At 36.7% G+C, this 18100-nt stretch overlaps 1 protein-coding gene across 1 annotated transcript in view; it reads left to right on the forward strand.

Moving 5' to 3' along the window:
- LOC123659951 (cyclin-dependent kinase 14) overlaps positions 1-11571 on the forward strand; it is a 111327-nt gene extending 99756 nt beyond the window's left edge. The window contains exons 6-11 of the mRNA XM_045595108.1: positions 2234-2408; positions 4512-4636; positions 4997-5133; positions 6655-6794; positions 8614-8875; positions 10399-11571. Coding sequence (XP_045451064.1) covers positions 2234-2408; positions 4512-4636; positions 4997-5133; positions 6655-6794; positions 8614-8875; positions 10399-10448 — 889 coding nt within the window. The 3' untranslated portion in view covers positions 10449-11571. The remainder of the gene's footprint in view (positions 1-2233; positions 2409-4511; positions 4637-4996; positions 5134-6654; positions 6795-8613; positions 8876-10398) is intronic.
- The last annotated feature ends 6529 nt before the right edge of the window (positions 11572-18100 follow it).

Genomic DNA, 18100 nt, shown 5'->3' on the forward strand with positions numbered 1-18100 from the left:
GAATAATTGATAAATTATTCACGAGTAATCGATCGTTTCAAACGATTAGCACTCTATAATAGATCAATCGAGACCTATTAATTGGCCCATTTGTAAGCGCTCAACGAATATCTAGGACCGTAATTAGAAATTTTCGAGCAACTCCAATTAATGCAAAAGTTTTAGTTAGCGAGTTAGTGTGACGAGGTCGAAATGAATTAGCACCAGGAACACTGGCTACTAGGTGATTTAGGACGTCGAAATTGTAGTTCACACGAATGCTAACAGACGTAACGAACACGTACGATTCGCAAAATTGCTGTGTTCGTATTACGTGAAAGTTTGAGCGATAACCTTATTAGATTTGAGTCGTGGAAATAGTTTTATGAGCACTCAGGTTCGTTATAATGAAGGTTATTTAGTTTATCGAAACTATGGTTACCAGATTTAAATTAGGGTTTTTTTATTATTCAGAAGTTTCTTAGTCTTAATTGAGAACTAAATATGTACAAAACATGAAATGTAGAGATTTTAATTTGTTGGTATTCGGTAGACTTTCCTTACGTTGAAAGTTTAGAAGAGCTTATTGTATTTAAATAGCAGTTAATAGCAGTTAAATCTCAACACAGTCGAAATTGCAAGAGACGTGTAGTATCAAAATAATATCAAAATCCCGTAGTCATGAGCCTGTTCCCCTTAGAATTAGATCCCAAAAGATATAACTATTCCTAATACCTCGTTTACTGTGGCATAATAATACGCAAGACGTTGTAGGATTCATAAATTCAAATAATTTCCTGTTGTATTCTGTTATATAAAGTGCATATACCTATTGTTGAATGTAAATCAACACGTACAACTTGTTACTTAGATTGCAACGTTTAATATAAAACCAGAATCAGGCGAGTTAAGTATGTACTCGTTCAAAGCATCGTAAGGGATTAGTTTACGAATATTCAAGATTAAATAATTAACCACCCATTACAAATACTTTGGTTCATTGCATAATAATTATTTGTAAACTTCTTAACTTCATCTGTCTTCTATTTATATATATAAAAATGAATGTTTGTCTTTATGTCCTTTATAGGATCGTAAACTATGCATTTGATCATGTCAAGATCTTCAGCAAATTGTTGTGCATGGCCCACAAAGGTTCAAAATAATAATACTAAAATAAAGCGTAGCAACGCGCGCAGGGTACAGCTAGTTTTTTATCGTATGCTATACACAAAGGTCGTCTTTATAAGGAACGGTCTTCTACCGATAAGACCATTTTTCTACATCTTTCTGTAATTACTATTTTCGTTTCTTTTCGTGGTTTACAATAAAGAGTATAATTTTTTTTAATGCATTTACTACGTCTGTTATTAAAACGACTAATATAGGCTGAAATAGTCACTTTTATGTCTTTTGTCTTTGAGCAACAACCGGCTGATGAAGACACATTATATTTTGTGGAATCTTACCCATAATCCCTGGAGCAGAAAGTCAATACAAAAATTAGATAACAATTGTATATTATTATAACTTGTCGTGTACGTAAGAGTTTCGATCGTATCGCATCCTGTTCATCATTATGTAGTTTTATACAATGAGATGTGGGCGGGTCGCTCCGTTGACATCACAGCACGCTTATAATACGGGTACGTTTATATATGACCGTGAATAATATATTTAATATTATGTCTAGGCAAATGATGCAATTCGTATAACATATTATAATTAATATGTGTACTCTGTACATAGTGTGAACTGATGTGTATTTTAATAAAATATGTACATGGAGGTGTAAAAAATTTATAAGACTTTCCTTCTGTTATTTTTTAATTATTTTTATAAATGTACAATATGTAAACACACTGTACTGTGCAGTTGTGTACTGTACTTTTTGTTATTTATAATTCAAAAGCCAGCTACGACAATTTTTTGTATATCTATAAAAACATTTTTTCGTGAACGGTAATTGAACGCACAATTGCTAGAGCAATAGAGTCTATGGCTGTTACTATAAACACATACTTGTCGTGTATATTATTCTTTTTTTGTCTTATAATTACACAAATTATTGTATTGCTATTCCTATCCATTACTAAAGTCTCCTGGAAGAGAGGGCTGCTTTAGCGATTAAACCGCCTTTTGTTTTGTTCGTCTATCTATATGTACTCGTATATCTATGTTTGTGTACGATAAGACGTATATGAATAAACAAATAAAGACTTGGCAAGGATTATAAAATAACAATTGTCCGCAGTTTAACACAGCAAGTAGTGGCTTTAAAAGAGATCAGACTGCAAGAAGAGGAGGGAGCGCCGTTCACGGCGATACGAGAGGCGTCTCTGCTCAAAGAACTGAAGCACGCCAACATCGTCACGTTACATGACATCGTTCACACGAGGGAGACGTTGACGTTCGTGTTTGAGTTTGTGGTAAGCTTATATATTAATAATATTTTAGAAGAACTAAAACGAAGTACGTACTCAGTAAATGCACAATATAGGCTTAATGCGCATATTATACCGGAAATGAAGGAGGGGGGAGGTAACTACATTCATTATTTATATGTTGTAAAAAAAAAAATATTTAGAAATTGTATCCTTATGTACATTTCCATTGAAACTAATAATTGTGTTTGCTCGCAAACGAAAAAAGAAACCGACTTCAATTACATCGACGAGTAATACAACGTAGATCGACGAAAAAATAGTCAAGTAACAACGCATTATCAAAGATTACTCAAAAAGTAGTTATCAGATCTCGATGAAATTTAAATGTGACCACATGATAAACTTCGGCTTTCGATTAAATTAAAAATCATTAAAATCGGTACTCCTAATAAAAAGTTATTGCGGATTTTCAAGAAGTTCCCTCGATTTCTCTGGGATCCCATCATCAGATCCTGGTTTCCTTATCATGGTACTAAACTAGGGATATCTTCTTTCCAACAAAAAAAGAATTATCAAAATCGGTACATCCAGTAGAAAGTTATGCGGTATAATACAACGTAGGTCGACGAAAAAGCGTCAAGTAAAAACGCATTATTAGATATAGCTCGAAAAGTAGTTGTTAGATCTCAAATAAATTTAAATGGGACCAATTGGCACACACCACCTTTCGATTAAAAGAAAATTTGTCGAAATCGCTCCACCCAGTCAAAAGTTCTGATGTAACATACATAAAAAAAAAAATAAAAAAAAATACAGTTGAATTGAGAACCTCCTCCTTTTTTGGAAGTCGGTTAAAAACTAGTAAAAATAACTTCCTTGGGCAATCTAGTGTTAATGGCTAGTTGTGCCTCCCGATATCACCTGCATCAATTTGAACAAAAAACGTACTAAAACATTGTATAGTCATTAGATTTTCGCAGTAAATAGCCTGTCCTACAAAAAATAATTTTTACTATTTGAACCAGTAGTTATTAACCAGGATTAGCGCGTTCAAACAATGAAACAAACTTCAGCTTTATAATATTAGTATAGATAAAGATGTTTGGGCTAACGATTAGCTGTGTCGTATTTCATGCAAGCTATGACTAAATACATAAAATAACAAATGACAGTTTTTAAAGGAATGACTGTGGAGTTTGCCGATTATTCTATGCAGAATCTACATTCCCAATCGGTCATCATTTTAACTATAATTCATTAATTAATTAATTAAAACTAGTATAATTTAATTTGTAAAATGACCAATTATAGGTGCTTTTGATGCTTAATTGAATACAGTAATTTTTATTTTTTATTATAATACACGCATACGTTGACCCGACAACAGGCCAACGCCTCTCTGAATTCCACTGAGAAAACGTTTTCAATTTTTACCAATTTTCCATTTTTATAACTAATTTTAAATTTTTTGCTGTTACGATAAAGCGATGATTTTTAACCTTTTATGTATAAGAAATATTAAAATAATAAAAAGCAATCGATATCCTAATACCACAAATAGCAGTGTTTTTTGTATTGTTGCTGATAAAATATATTGCGCTAAAATTCATGGTTGTGCAATAGTAGTTAAATTTCAACAAAATCGAAAATTTCTTTATACACAAAAGCTTTTTTTTACTTTTTGTTTATATGCGGATTAAGGATTATTGGATTATTCAGTTGGTTGGAATTTATTCGAAAAACTAACGCTATCGACGTCAACTGTGCGAATAAATATGCACGTAACGATCGATCTCGGATCCGCTATTTGCACAGCATGGTATTGAAAAATTAATAAATAATTGAGAGATTTAACCTGTATATCAAAATAATTTGATATCTTTTTAATTAAAAAATACCACTCATCCACGATATGTCACAGCCAGTTAAAGGAAAATAGCCTTTCAATTAGCAGGGTAGACTTTTTTTAGTAAATAGCTGACAGCTTCATATGTAGTCGTCATAGTAGTAGTATAATAAGCTCACCAATTAGATTATGGAATACAAAAGTGTTGTTACTGTTGAATGGAATGGCTGGTTACTTAGACTTTTTAAGTTGAGGTAAAATAAATTTGACATAAAAATAATGTAACTGTTTGTGTTCAGGACACAGACTTATCGCAATACATGGAAATGCACCCTGGTGGTCTCAACCGGCATAATGTCAGACTGTTTATGTTCCAATTACTACGAGGACTCGCCTACTGCCACCGGAGAAGAGTTTTACACAGGTATATATAATTATCTATTATTTTCTATGTCATAAAATTTTTGACATTAAATTGAGTCAGAAAAGTTGCTTGAAATAACATAAACTAATAAAAGTTGCTTGAAATAACATAAACTATAAATAAAGAATAATTTTCACGTCTTCTCCGTAAATTTTTATCATTAACTGCTTAGTACTTTTACGTAGAACTTACGAGTATAATGATCTTGTAAAAGATTTGAAAGCATTTACTTTTGTCCACATCATAATAAAATATATTTTGATTAATCTTAACCGTATGTTAATTTGATATTTATTTATTATTTAATTAATGTTTAAAATTGTTTAAAGTATTAATGTTTTTTTTTAACATTTTTAACAGGGATGTGAAGCCACAGAATTTATTAATAAGCTCTCACGGTGAACTGAAGTTAGCTGACTTCGGTCTAGCGCGTGCGAAATCTGTTCCTAGCCACACGTACTCACACGAAGTTGTCACGCTATGGTACAGGCCGCCAGGTTAGTACTAAGTGTGCTAATATTATGAGCTAAAATGGGCGTGCCTAAGGGATCCACTCTACATCCTTTATTTTTTTTAATATATATAAATGATTTTGATAATATATATAAACAATTGCCTCATAATATACATATTTATAAAAATATCATGTATATTCACAAGAATATCGATTGTTTTAATATAAATAGTAATAATTGCATGTTTATGATAACAACCGTGACCGACAGCTTAACGTGCACTCCGAGGCACTGTGGTAAGATCCACAAGGATGGCATCCAAACCGGAAACAAATATTTGTACAAATACAAATATCCGACCCGAGCGAGAATCGAACCCTTGAACCGCGCGCCACACGCACCACTACACCAGAACGGTTGTTAATAAATCGCACATTACATATTTATAATTTTATATATGTCGAAGATTAATAAAATAAAATACGAATGAAAACATTAACACTTGTGAAAATTATTGTACTTTGTAAATAAACTTAAAATCCATTAAAGCTCGGTTGCTATAATCAGAAAACAGTTCGTTTTACTACAAACCGTTAAATGTCGAACACAATACATTTGTGAGCTCAGGTTTCATCCATCCAACACCTCTACTAAAAGCCATACAAATTAAAACAAAGAACTTGCCTAGTAGGCAATAACAACACTTCAATAACTATCTAAATTGTTAAAGGAGTTATAGTTTAAACGACCTCTTCAGTAGATTATATTAAAATTGATTTGTATTCAATATTGTAAGCCAGGATTAAGTAATATAGCGGTTAGTGGACCTACTATTAATTCCTTCAAAATAATCTAGTAAACTTTGAGCCGAGTTCCGTAATCAACGTCAAAATATCGACTTTTCGAAGATTCTAGAACACTCGATTCGGATCTCGCCCGATTTATCTCGAGTGCGACAAGTTCAGACCGCTGCGCTCTAATGAAACAATGCCAAACAGTATTTGACATGATACGCTAAGTGTAACGATTCGAAAAATTGTCTTCTTATTTTACCAACTTTACCAACTCTAAACTTGTGATAGATTAAAAATTCATAAAGAAAGTAGGTTTATTTATAAATAGTTAATTTAAATATAATGTAGGCTATAAATAAACGCTTTGGTTTGTTAGGACCGAAAGGAACTATGAATGTAGAAGACTATTTTAACGGTCAGTAAAACTAAAAACGAGGAAAAGCAAAAAATGTCTAGTCTTGTTTAAAAGTTAACTTTGTCATAATATTTCATAATATAACCGCGTTAACTAAATAATATTAAATTTTGTTATAAGCTTAATAATTTTAAATTTGATTCGAATTATTCAGACTAAGATAATGTATAGTCTAAATAGTTTGATAAGTTTTTGAAGCTTAGTCAACACTTCGACTAAGCAGATTTAATCGCCTAACCTTTTTACTTTGAAGAAATGACTTGTATTTTATATATTTACTTAAGTCTATATTTTAGCACCAACGTTTCTTAGGCTTAAGATGCATATTTTTATATATATATATTTTTTAAACAGATGTCCTGCTCGGAAGTACAGAGTATTCAACGTCGTTGGATATGTGGGGTGTCGGCTGTATATTTGTGGAGATGCTCTGCGGCGTACCGGCATTTCCAGGAGTCAGAGACACCAACGACCAACTCGACAAAATTTTTAAGGTACACAAGTTACATATTTTTATCAACGAATTTACTAACTTAAGCTACTTTTATATATTATACATAAATTGTATATATATTACATAAACGGTTTTATCAACTATCATTTTATCAATTTTGCAAATAGAAATAAGTCACTGAGCACTAGTAATAATTTGAGAAAAAGCGTCCTTAAATTGACTTCCTCGGTCAATGGGCTATCCCACACACAAAGAATTTTTCACTTAGAACCAGTAGTTCCTGAGATTATCGCGTTCAAAAAAACAAACAAGGGTCTCAGCTTTGTAAAGTTAGTATAGATGTAAACGTTACCTAAAAGTGGAGAACTTATATACAATCGATAATAAGTTCAGTGAATTATTTGCTTTAGTTTCATCTCGCAGGTTTCACCTTAGGGACTAACTTCGTATGACCCATTTTTGTTAAATTAGTTTTTCCGCTTGCTAGTATTGAGGGCCACGTTTTAGTACGTTGTATTATGTTCCACACGATAATTTGTTAGACACTTTAGTTCTACAAAAGAGCATCAAATGCATTGAGGGCTTAAAGGAATAAGAGGGATGGGGGTATAAGGATGCGGAAGGGAACAAAAGCTTCCGGTTCTCTCTTTCGCCGTATTTAGTGCGCAACTGTATTTTTTGGTACAGGTTTTTTTATGAATATGTAAGTAACAACAGTAGGATTACTGTTGTTACTCGTATTCGAGGTGTATTTTATTGGTTAGTTAAGTTAATTAAGTTACCAAAGCACGTTAGCTTATAGCAGATTTATAAAAGTGTATCAGCATGGTTTATTCTTAGTAGTGAAATATTTGTTTGCTATAAGATTAGTAAAAACTTGTCCCATCCGAATTGAGGAATTTATTCGATTTTAATGGTAATCGCGCTTAGGAGGACTTGGAACTCAGTTTTCGTTTCTCGGTTTTCTTTTGTAATAAAAATTCTAGTCTGTTTTTTGTCCCAAAAAAAGTTATAAAACTATTTTGTGATGCGTCAAATGAGACTTCGTTGAGTTATATTACTATGTCTCTTACGTGCACTCATTTAATATTGATGTTTAAACACACCGATTAAGGAGATATGGAACAGTTTTTCTGCTGCCAGAAATATTTGATCTATTGTGTGTTCCGCGAGACTTCTATCGCGGGCCTTGAGCGCGGGGACCGAATCCAGAAATTCCGTAACGAAAAAAACCTCACGCTCCCCACTCCGACGGGCACGGAGGTGTGGCTTGAAGGCCGTGCATCGTCTAACGTTGTTTCAGTTCGGCAGTCTTCGACACGGCGTTGTGTGCGTGCGATTAGAATATTTATAGAGTAATACTTATAATATAGCAAACTTATGTTTCTTATTTTAGTTATCATAAACCTATAGTTTCAATGATAAATATTTCCGAATAACCAACAGCTACTGTAAGATAATAAAACCCACATGTATTGTAAAATAATAAAAATATTTTAAACAATATTAACTTTTTATTTATTTAATAAAAGAAAAAAATTTGTTTTCTTATCGGTCACCGCGCTCAAAAAGTGTAACTTGAATTAATATCAAAGAAAAAGAAATACTGCATAAATAAAATAAATAAATAATGATAATTGCATAAGTTGATACAAAATGCTATGCAATAGCTTTACCGCGGCAGTCCCCGAGTGCCACATGTCTTTTTGTAATGTGTTGGTTATTGATGAAATAAACATTTATTATTATTATTACTGATATTAGTCACGCTTATGAAGGGGAGCTGGAACTGCTATTCTGTTTGAAGACATAATCCATGTATAACGTGGCACGGTGATGATACGTCCGCCGGCACGCAGGTGGTGGGCACGCCGACGGAGGACAGCTGGAGCGGCGTGTCGCGGCTGCCGGGGCTGCGCGCGCACGCGGGCCGCTGGGGCGCGTGCCCGGCGCGGCCGCTGGCCGCCGCCTTCCCGCGCCTGCGCGACGCCGGCCGCGACGCGCAGCGCCTGGCCGCCGCGCTGCTGCAGCCCGACCCCGCGCGCCGCGCGCCCGCGCCCGCCGCGCTCGCGCACGACTACTTCGCGCCGCTGCCGCCGCGCCTGCTGCGCCTGCCCGACGGTACGGTACACGGTTTATGTGTATGTATATGTATATATCTGAATGTATGTATATGTAAGTAAGTATTATGTATATGTAAGTAAATGTATAGCCGACCGATGGCGGGATAACCATCCAACTGCTGGCTTTGAAATACACAGGCCGAAGACGGGCAGCAGTGTCTTTGATGCGACAAAGCCAGTACTGCGATCACCAACCCGCCTGCCCAGCGTGTTGACTATGGGCAAAACACATGAGTTCACGTTATTTTTGACGTAAACTTGTGGAGGCCTATGTCCAGCAGTGGACTGTAGAGGCTGTAATGATGATAATGATGAAGTTAATGTATTTGGTGTACATGTAAGTTTGTGACTTTAACGTGTTCATATGTGTGCTACATAACATGTTTGCGCCCCATTCCACACTTCTTATTTAGTCCTCTGCCCAAAGGTTGCCTGGAAGAGATCGCTGTATTAGCGATAAGGCCGCCTGTTGCAGCTGATGCAAATTTTATTTTTATATTTCATTTGTTATGCTATTAAAACCTTGTATTGGTGTGCGAAAGTGTAAATAAATAAATAAATAACACTACTCACCGTCATACCGGACTCTTGTTTGCCGACCCACTTGGATAGAGAACACCTATATGCTTTCATTATCTCTTGCATCGTTTTCGGTGATTACTCGCCTATTTAAATTCCAGTCGCTTTGTGATTTTACGACCCCCTCTCTCTTTTTTTTTTTTTTTAATTATGTTATATATCCACAGGCTTATTATGCCCGTGCTTTTGTTATTCCATATATTATTATTATTATTATTATTATTAACATGCATCGGTACTTCACCGCAACTTAAGAATCCAGAAGCCTTAATAGCTAGTTTTAAAATTTCTAAAAAGTCGACACGAGTCCACTGATCAACACTATTCGACCCCCTGTCTTTCCGTGGGTGTCGTAAGAGGCGACCAAGGGTTTAACACAGTTCCGCTACCACCATGGAACCTAAAAAGCCGACCAATGGCGGGATAACCATCCGACTACTGGCTTTGAAATACACAGGCCGAAGATGGGCAGCAGCGTCTTAGGTGCGACAAAGCCAGTACTGTGGTCACCAACCCGCCTGCCCAGCGTGGTGACTATGAGCAACACACATGAGTTCACGCCATTTTTGGCTTAAACTTGCAGACGCCTATGTCCAGTAATGCGAAAGCTGATGTGATGATGTGATTTTAACGAGACACTCGAAACTACTAAATATTTTTATTTATATTAAAGTAAGAACTATAACAATTTATATGCTATACTAATGTAACTGCAGTCTTTGATGTAAAACTTTAATTGAATTGATTCAAAATTTGTTCTTCAAAAAATACTTAATTCTTTTTTAATGTTTACTTTAGCTATTAATCCTACTTGTAAGTTAGATTACTTTACGATAAACCCTTTCCACAGCCTAATGTGGAAGAAAAACACTTTAACTCTAGAGAATGTAAAATGAAATGAAATAACACTGTAAGTTATCACGTAATTTTCCATTGTTTCAGAGGTGTCGATCTTTACGGTGGAGGGCGTGAGCCTTCACCCCGAGGAATAATCCCACCGCAGTATCTACTCTTGTTCCTGTCCGAGCGGGACGTTATTAGTTAGTACCTATCAATTCCTATAGTTTTAATCAACGGTCGGAACATGGTTCACTCGTTTCGACGGACCAACGTTTCGTGATAGTCCAAGATCCCCTCTCCTAGTGTAATTTCGATGGGGTTATATCTTAGCCCGTGTCGAACTCTCTATCCATCCGTCGATCGCTTCGGCTCTAAGCCGTAGTTCAAGGTGAGCGACAAACTTGATAAAGCGACAAAACGCGACGAGAAACTGAAATATTGATAAGTTATAATATATTCTGTATTCAACACCAGAAAGAAAAATTATGAAACAAGATAAAGTACAAAAGGCTGCTTTGTCGCATAAAACGATTTCTTCCAGGCAACCTTGGATGAAAACTTCAAAATAAAAATTTTGTAGGTGTACTGAAACAATATTCATTTTATCTCCGGTATCGTCTACATTGGTATCTTAATTTGTTAACGACTTTCAGTATAAGTTCGCTGGCCGTTCATTTTTGTAGAATTTTAATTCTAGGTCAAAAGCATATCTTAAGTAAAAATTTAAAAAGTTGTCATACGAGGACGTGTATTTTTTTGGTGTATCGCTCAAGCAAGTCTGACTCACATTCGGTCGACTGTTTACACTATAAGACAACGTCGAATGCGTCTCATGGTTCTCTGTTGTCTATTATTATCATGATTAAAATAAACCAATGTCGCATCAGAACATGTAGAACATTCAGGGCCGGATTTAGAGGTCTGGAGGACTTTGACAGAGGAGTAAAAGGGGGACAAAGGAGTAGAGCCCGCCTCTCAAATTATTTACTTAATAAAATGAACAATTTTCTTCCAAGAGTTTTTTTTCATAATCGATGAATCGGTCCACTGCTGGACATGGCCTCCACAAGTTCACGCCAAAAATGTCGTGAACTCATGTGTTTTGCCCATAGTCACTACGCTGGGCAGGCGGGGTGGTATTTAAGAACAATATAATCATGTTTATACTAAGTACTATAAGTGAAGGTAAATCAGTGAAAAAAGTTTAAAAGGAAAAGTTTGTTATAAACTCGGCAGAATTAAAAAAAAAAAGATTTTCTTTCTTTTGGTTAGGCCCCGGGACTGTAGCCCCAAATGATTCCCTAAATCTCCTAAATCCGCCCCTGAGAACATAACGATTATTGGTCGTACTAAGTGTCGCGTCTTGTCGCCTTTTACCGTGTTTAGTCGCTCACCCAGAACAACGGACAATATTACATTAGCGCTTGTTAAGCTTATATAATTAATATCCATCCACGTAATTCAATTATTCTATGGTGACAAGGTATACTGATAGGTGTCGAGTGTACCGTTTATTTGTATAAATATATATAAACAGAGCTGTGTGCCATGTATATCTATAGCTGAGAGTATGACGAGTTATTTTAAAAAAAAGATTTTTATGCTGGATATATGCTCATAATTTTGGTAAAAATTTTGAAGATGTTTATTTACATTTACTAAGGGATATACGAACTCAGTGCTGTCATATGATGTAACTCCCGTAAATAATGTTTAAGTTGACACTTGCCGAACAAAGACGATTGGATTAATTAAATAATTATCATTTCAATTAGAGCTTTAGTTGAGTTTATATGGCGTCTGTTAACGTGCACATTCCTGAGGTGCTATCAAAATAAATTAATAGTAGTATTTGTTTTCTCTTTGAAGATAGAGACAAACTTTGATGAGCTTTAAAATCGGGAAGAGTTTATATGAAATTATCGGTATGACGAACAAGTAATTGTCTCAATAGATTATATAAAAATATTACGAGTGTCTGATGTCTCTATCTTACCGTATCGCACGCTAACCATTACACTTTGCACCGATCTTAGTTCGTAAAAGCGAGCGATGGACCGCTAGAAGTGATATAATGGATTACTAATACCAGATTCCTATATTCATAAAAAACGATTCGTTTTACCTAACGTAGCGTTTATAAGCAAAACGAACCGTTTTTGGTATATAAGAATCGGACTTAAATGAGACGTCAACCAAAATGTATTTAAAGTTTCGTGACAGATCTCAAGTTTAAGTGTGGGACCGTCCTTTTGTAAATTGTATCGTGATAGATTCGACTATGAAAAATTTTATGAATTAATCTATACGAGACTGTAGGTGGGAGCTAGGTTTCTAGCTGTTAGAGAATTTACCGTTTTAGTGAAATTTTTAGTGGTCCCTCACACTAAGATTAGGGTCGCAGCGTAGTACCGGCGCATTGGCAACTTGAATGTTAAATCTTAAACGAATATGTGATTTCGTGCTAGAAATGAAGACGTAGAATGTAGATCGTAGACACCAATTCGTGCCAGGATCATTCTCGAAGTTTCGACGTTTTGACGTTTTTTTCCTATAATCGTATTCTTTTAGACAGTTTCATACTTCGCGTGAATTCGGCTCGAAGAACAAAAAGAACTATAATGAGTACAGTTTATAGTCGAGAACTAGATGGACTTTTCATTGAGTTTGGTTTACTTCATTAACCTTATCTCACGTGTCATCAGTCACTCAACTTTAAACTGTTTTCATTGTAGTTAGAAACGCATCACATTCAGCTTAAAAGATTTATTATAGTTTTCAATCTCGTGAACATCTCGCGAAGACAATGCAAGTCTCGACGAGGTCTTCTCGTTTTATTCGCCCGGAGTATAAATGAAAGTGAGTGAGTGAGTGAGTATAAATGAAAAGCGAAGCACTGAAACTATGTTTTGAAAGTGCTTTTGACAGGTCTCTACGAAGTCGTCGCGTTTAGATGGCTAAATTGAATCCATCGTTCGTTTTATAACTTAGCAATTAAATTACTTGAAAATATGGAGTAGTTTGCATTTTGTATTTTAATCTTCATTATAATAAATATATAAAAATTAAAAAAAAGTGCGAATTGGTTATAGAATAATTTAGATAAAGCTAACAGGTAAATATAGCTGTAACAAAAGAATGGAAATCTATATGCCTAGAAAGGCTTAGCCTTAAAAATATGTCGTATACACTGCCAGTTTATAAGACAGAAAGGTTAAAAAAATAGGCAGAAAATTAGTAGTGTCGAGTTGTCAGTGTGCGCGGACACTACTGCGTGTATAGTTAGTGTAGTGTAGTGAATACAGAGCTTTAGAGACGTTTACATTGAGCGGGGAACCACGCTCGATGACGAGATCTTACAAATTAAATTTAAATGTGTACTCTAGGTGGATTGCGTGCTTAGGAACGAAATTTGTTTAGGATAATTTTTCGTAAGCAAACTTTGCACAGAGTATAAATTCGTTCAACGTACATTATAATAGATTTTTGGTATTTTACGACCTAAAAAAATATTAGTTTAATATTTTTCCCGTAATCATTTTTAACGAGATTTAGATTGTAAAATTACTCCGTAAACGTATTGTTAATATTTAAAAGGAAAAAGTCGAGCGCCGTTCCCCGCTCTCTCGGCTTAGTTAAACATAATTCGGCTCCAAACACCAAACTAGCGAGTAAATTGTATAGAGACGCAATACTTTCAGTGTACATGATTTGTTGAGTTTTTTCTAATTGTGTAATTAGTGGAAATGATCACCCGTTGAGTGAGGCACTGGCATCCTTGAGGTGTGTGTAATGTAACATAAGTGTACAGTGTTCGATGATTACGGAGCATTTAACTGAATGAGTTTGTTGTTTACGTTGCGCTTGTTTCATAACGTAAAAAATATTAAATAATTACGGTAACTTAATATCGATCTATATACAGGTAGGATACACGCTGCAGGCAGTAAATTAAACCACGTTTACTGCGTACTATTTCTAAGTTAGTACAAAAAACTACTGCTCCTTTGACTGATTGTTTGGACATAACTTTGAAATAGTATGTATTAGGTTTACCTCAGTGTTGATGACTTGTATCCATAGCTCGATGATATTAAAATAATGTTTCATTTTTTATTGATTACTATCACAATGACGCTTCAAATTTAATTTATACTTCCTCTGTGATAAATTCTATAAAACCGTAAATGTTTTTCATATCGTTATGAAACAAGCGTAATTAGTTGAATGGCGATATATCGTCGCGTAAAATGTAATTTGCATTTGTATAATGAAGAACTGATGTTACGATGTGGAGTAGATGAGAGTTATTTGTAAATAGTCATATTAGTTATGTATAATTTAGTTTCTCCAGTCCAGGACACGTTGCCATCGCTGTATGTGTTTCAACGTGGTAACTTTGAATTTTATCAAACGATGCGTTGAGAACATTCTAGTTGATTCTTGATCATATTTTTATTGAAGCATTGTTCCTTATAATTTTAGTAGTAAAGGTCTCAGAAGACAGTTTTCTATTACTTTTAATGAGACGTAATCAACAAGTAAATGTATTGTGCAATATATCTTGTACGTGACGTGACGTTATAGAAGATATGCATCGTTTCATAAAATTGTTTTTGTCAAAATCTTCATGCTATTTATATATTTTTCCCCAACACTACATCAACAATAAAGAAAATCGTTAGCGGATACATTTTTCATATCCTCGCCTTTTCGTTGCAAAATGCAATATTACTACGCCTTGTTCTTTGAACTAGTGCTATTAAGCATAAAATTATTTTTTATTTAAATTTTCTGTTAGAGGACCGGTTATATTTAACACATGTGTTGTCTGTGTTTGAAGTGCTTGTATAATTTTGGCAGATGCAAAGTTACCGCGCAATATTTAGAATTTTCGAGATTTATTTTAATAATAATGATTCTAATAAATAATAATTTACAATTTTTTAACTTCATTTATATACTGTTCGCTGACGTCGCTCAGCCGTTGATTTTATTTTTAATTATTATGTTTGTCTAAAGAATGTGCTTCTAATCATTTGAAAGGAATGTAAATACGATATTTGAACTGATAATAATAAAAAAAATTATTTCTTAATGACGACTTGTGTTTTGTTTTTCTCTCCACCAACCATAATAACACCGTTTTTTTCACATTTTAACAGGTTATAATAAGTTTGTAATCCACGTATTCAATTTTATCTAGAACAGGTATAAATATAATACCTGGGCAATATAATTTGTACGCTTCACGCTTCAGCCTGTAATATCCCACTACTGGGCATAGGCCTCTTTCACCATGTACGAGAAGGATCAGAGCTTCCACCACGCTGCTCCAATGCTGGTTGGCGGATATATTCCCTACTATGAGTAACGATCGCTATCAGGTGTACATGATAACAACCGGGACCGACGGCTTAACGTGCTCTCCGAGGCACGGTGGGGAGGCCCACAAGGACTGCACAAACACCCAGATCACGGCAAACACCTGTATGGCCAATACAAATGTTTGTCATGTGCGGGGATCGAACCCGCAACCGCCAGCGCAACAGGTACAATCCATTGCTGTAACCATTGCGCCAACGCGGCGTCATCATCATATAATTTGTACGATACGATAACTTTAACAAGTGTGTCTTAAAAGTTATTGTAATAATATATCAAAGTTTATTTTTATTTTAATTTTATCTTTGATGAGTTCGCTTCAGCCTACAGGCTAACAACTAACAACGCACTGCTGGGCCTGGGCATCTTTCTCTATATAAAGAGTACGATCTGAGCTCAGATCTGAGATTGCAACCAGGACCAACATCTTAACGTGCTCTCCGATTCTTTTGATGCGTAATATTTTTAAATTTCGTTTTTAGTTAGTAATTTTTATATAATTTTAAAATCAAAATATAAATAAATGTTTGCTTATAAATTGCACACACACACACACACTTCAGCCTATCGCAGTCCACTGCTGGACATAGGCCTCCCCAAGTTCGCGCCACACATTCCGGTCTTCCGCAATCCTCATCCAGCCTACACCGGCAATCTTACGTAGATCGTCGGTCCAACGAGCCGGAGGACGTCCCACACTGCGTTTGCCAAGACGCGGTCTCCACTCTAGGACCCGTCTACTCCAACGGCCATCGGTCCTGCGACACAGATGACCAGCCCACTGCCACTTCAACTTGCTAATTCTGTGGGCTATGTCGGTTACTTTCGTTCTCTCGCGGATAGTCTCATTTCTAATCCTGTCTTTGAGAGAGACCCCAAGCATAGCCCGTTCCATTGCACGTTGAGCGACCTTAAACTTGTGGACCAGTCCCTTGGTCAGTGTCCACGTCTCGGCTCCGTATGTTAACACAGGCAGGACGCATTGCTCGAAAACTTTTGTCTTCAAGCATTGCGGAATCTTCGAAGTGAAGACTCGACGGAGTCTGCCAAACGCTGCCCAGCCCAACCGAATCCTCCTATCGGCCTCCTTCTCGAAGTTGTTGCGGCCTAGTTGGATAGTATGGCCTAGGTAAATATAATCCTGAACAACTTCGAGAAGGGTACCATCGACCGATACCGGTATCGGTATGACTTGGTTGTTAAACATAACTTTCGTCTTATCCAAGTTCATACAGAGACCGACACGTCGGGAGGACTCGTTTAGGCCGGCCAGCATTTGGCCCAACTCGTCCAGCGTCTCCGCAAAGATGACAATATCGTCGGCGAAACGAAGGTGAGAGATGAATTCACCGTTGACGTTGATGCTCCGTTCCCCCCAATCCAAGGTCTTAAAAACATCCTCTAGCGCAGTGGTAAACAGTTTCGGTGATATTACATCCCCCTGTCTTACCCCGCGCCGGAGGGAAATAGGTCTTGTTCTTTGGTCATTGACATGAACGGTCATCGTCGCCGCGTCGTACATAGATTTTAGTACCTCGATATATCGCCAGTCGATATGACATCTCTGCAGAGAGTCCAGGACAGCCCAGGTCTCGACGGAGTCGAAGGCTTTCTCGTAGTCCACAAATGCCATACACAGCGGTTGATTATATTCTTCCGTCTTTTGGATAATCTGCCGAACAGTATGGATGTGATCCACGGTGCTGTAGCCATTTCGAAACCCAGCCTGCTCTGGTGGTTGGAATTCGTCGAGTCTTCTGGCGAGACGATTCGTAACAACCCTCGAAAACAGCTTATAGACGTGGCTCAGAAGTGAGATCGGTCTGTAATTCTTTAACAGAGACTTATCGCCTCTCTTAAAGAACAGCACCACCACACTCCTGGACCACGCCTCCGGCGTGGTACCTCGGTGGATGACGGCGTTAAATAGTCGTGCCAAGGCTTTCAGGACAGGTCGCCCTGCGGCTTTAAGGAGTTCAGTGGTAACTCCGTCATCCCCCGGGGCACCCCCGTTTTTAAGCTGCCCGAGCGCTGCACCAATCTCATCCTCTTCGAAGTCCGGGATACACTCCGAATAATGGCGCAACAATGGTGCCCGTGGATCTTCGGTGTCCCAAGTCGCAGGCTTGCGTGCGCTCGACGAGTACAGCTGTCCATAAAAATTCTCAACCTCTTCTCGGATCTGAGGGCGAGAGCAGACGGTTCTGCCATCTGCTGTTTTAAGCTTCGCAAGAAGGCTTCTCCCCAATGGTCTTTGGAAAACTTTGGACCCCCTATTCTGCTCAATCAGAGTAGCAACCTCTCTCGTATTTGAGCAGCGGAGGTCTCGGCGAATAATTTTCCGTACCCTCTTGGAAAGAGCCCTCTGTTCTGGCGAAGCAGCCGGCAACTCGCGCCTCTGCCGCATCAGATCCAAGGC

This window comes from Melitaea cinxia, chromosome 14 (genome assembly GCF_905220565.1).
Source record: "Melitaea cinxia chromosome 14, ilMelCinx1.1, whole genome shotgun sequence".
In the NCBI taxonomy this organism is placed as follows: Eukaryota; Metazoa; Arthropoda; class Insecta; order Lepidoptera; family Nymphalidae; genus Melitaea; species Melitaea cinxia.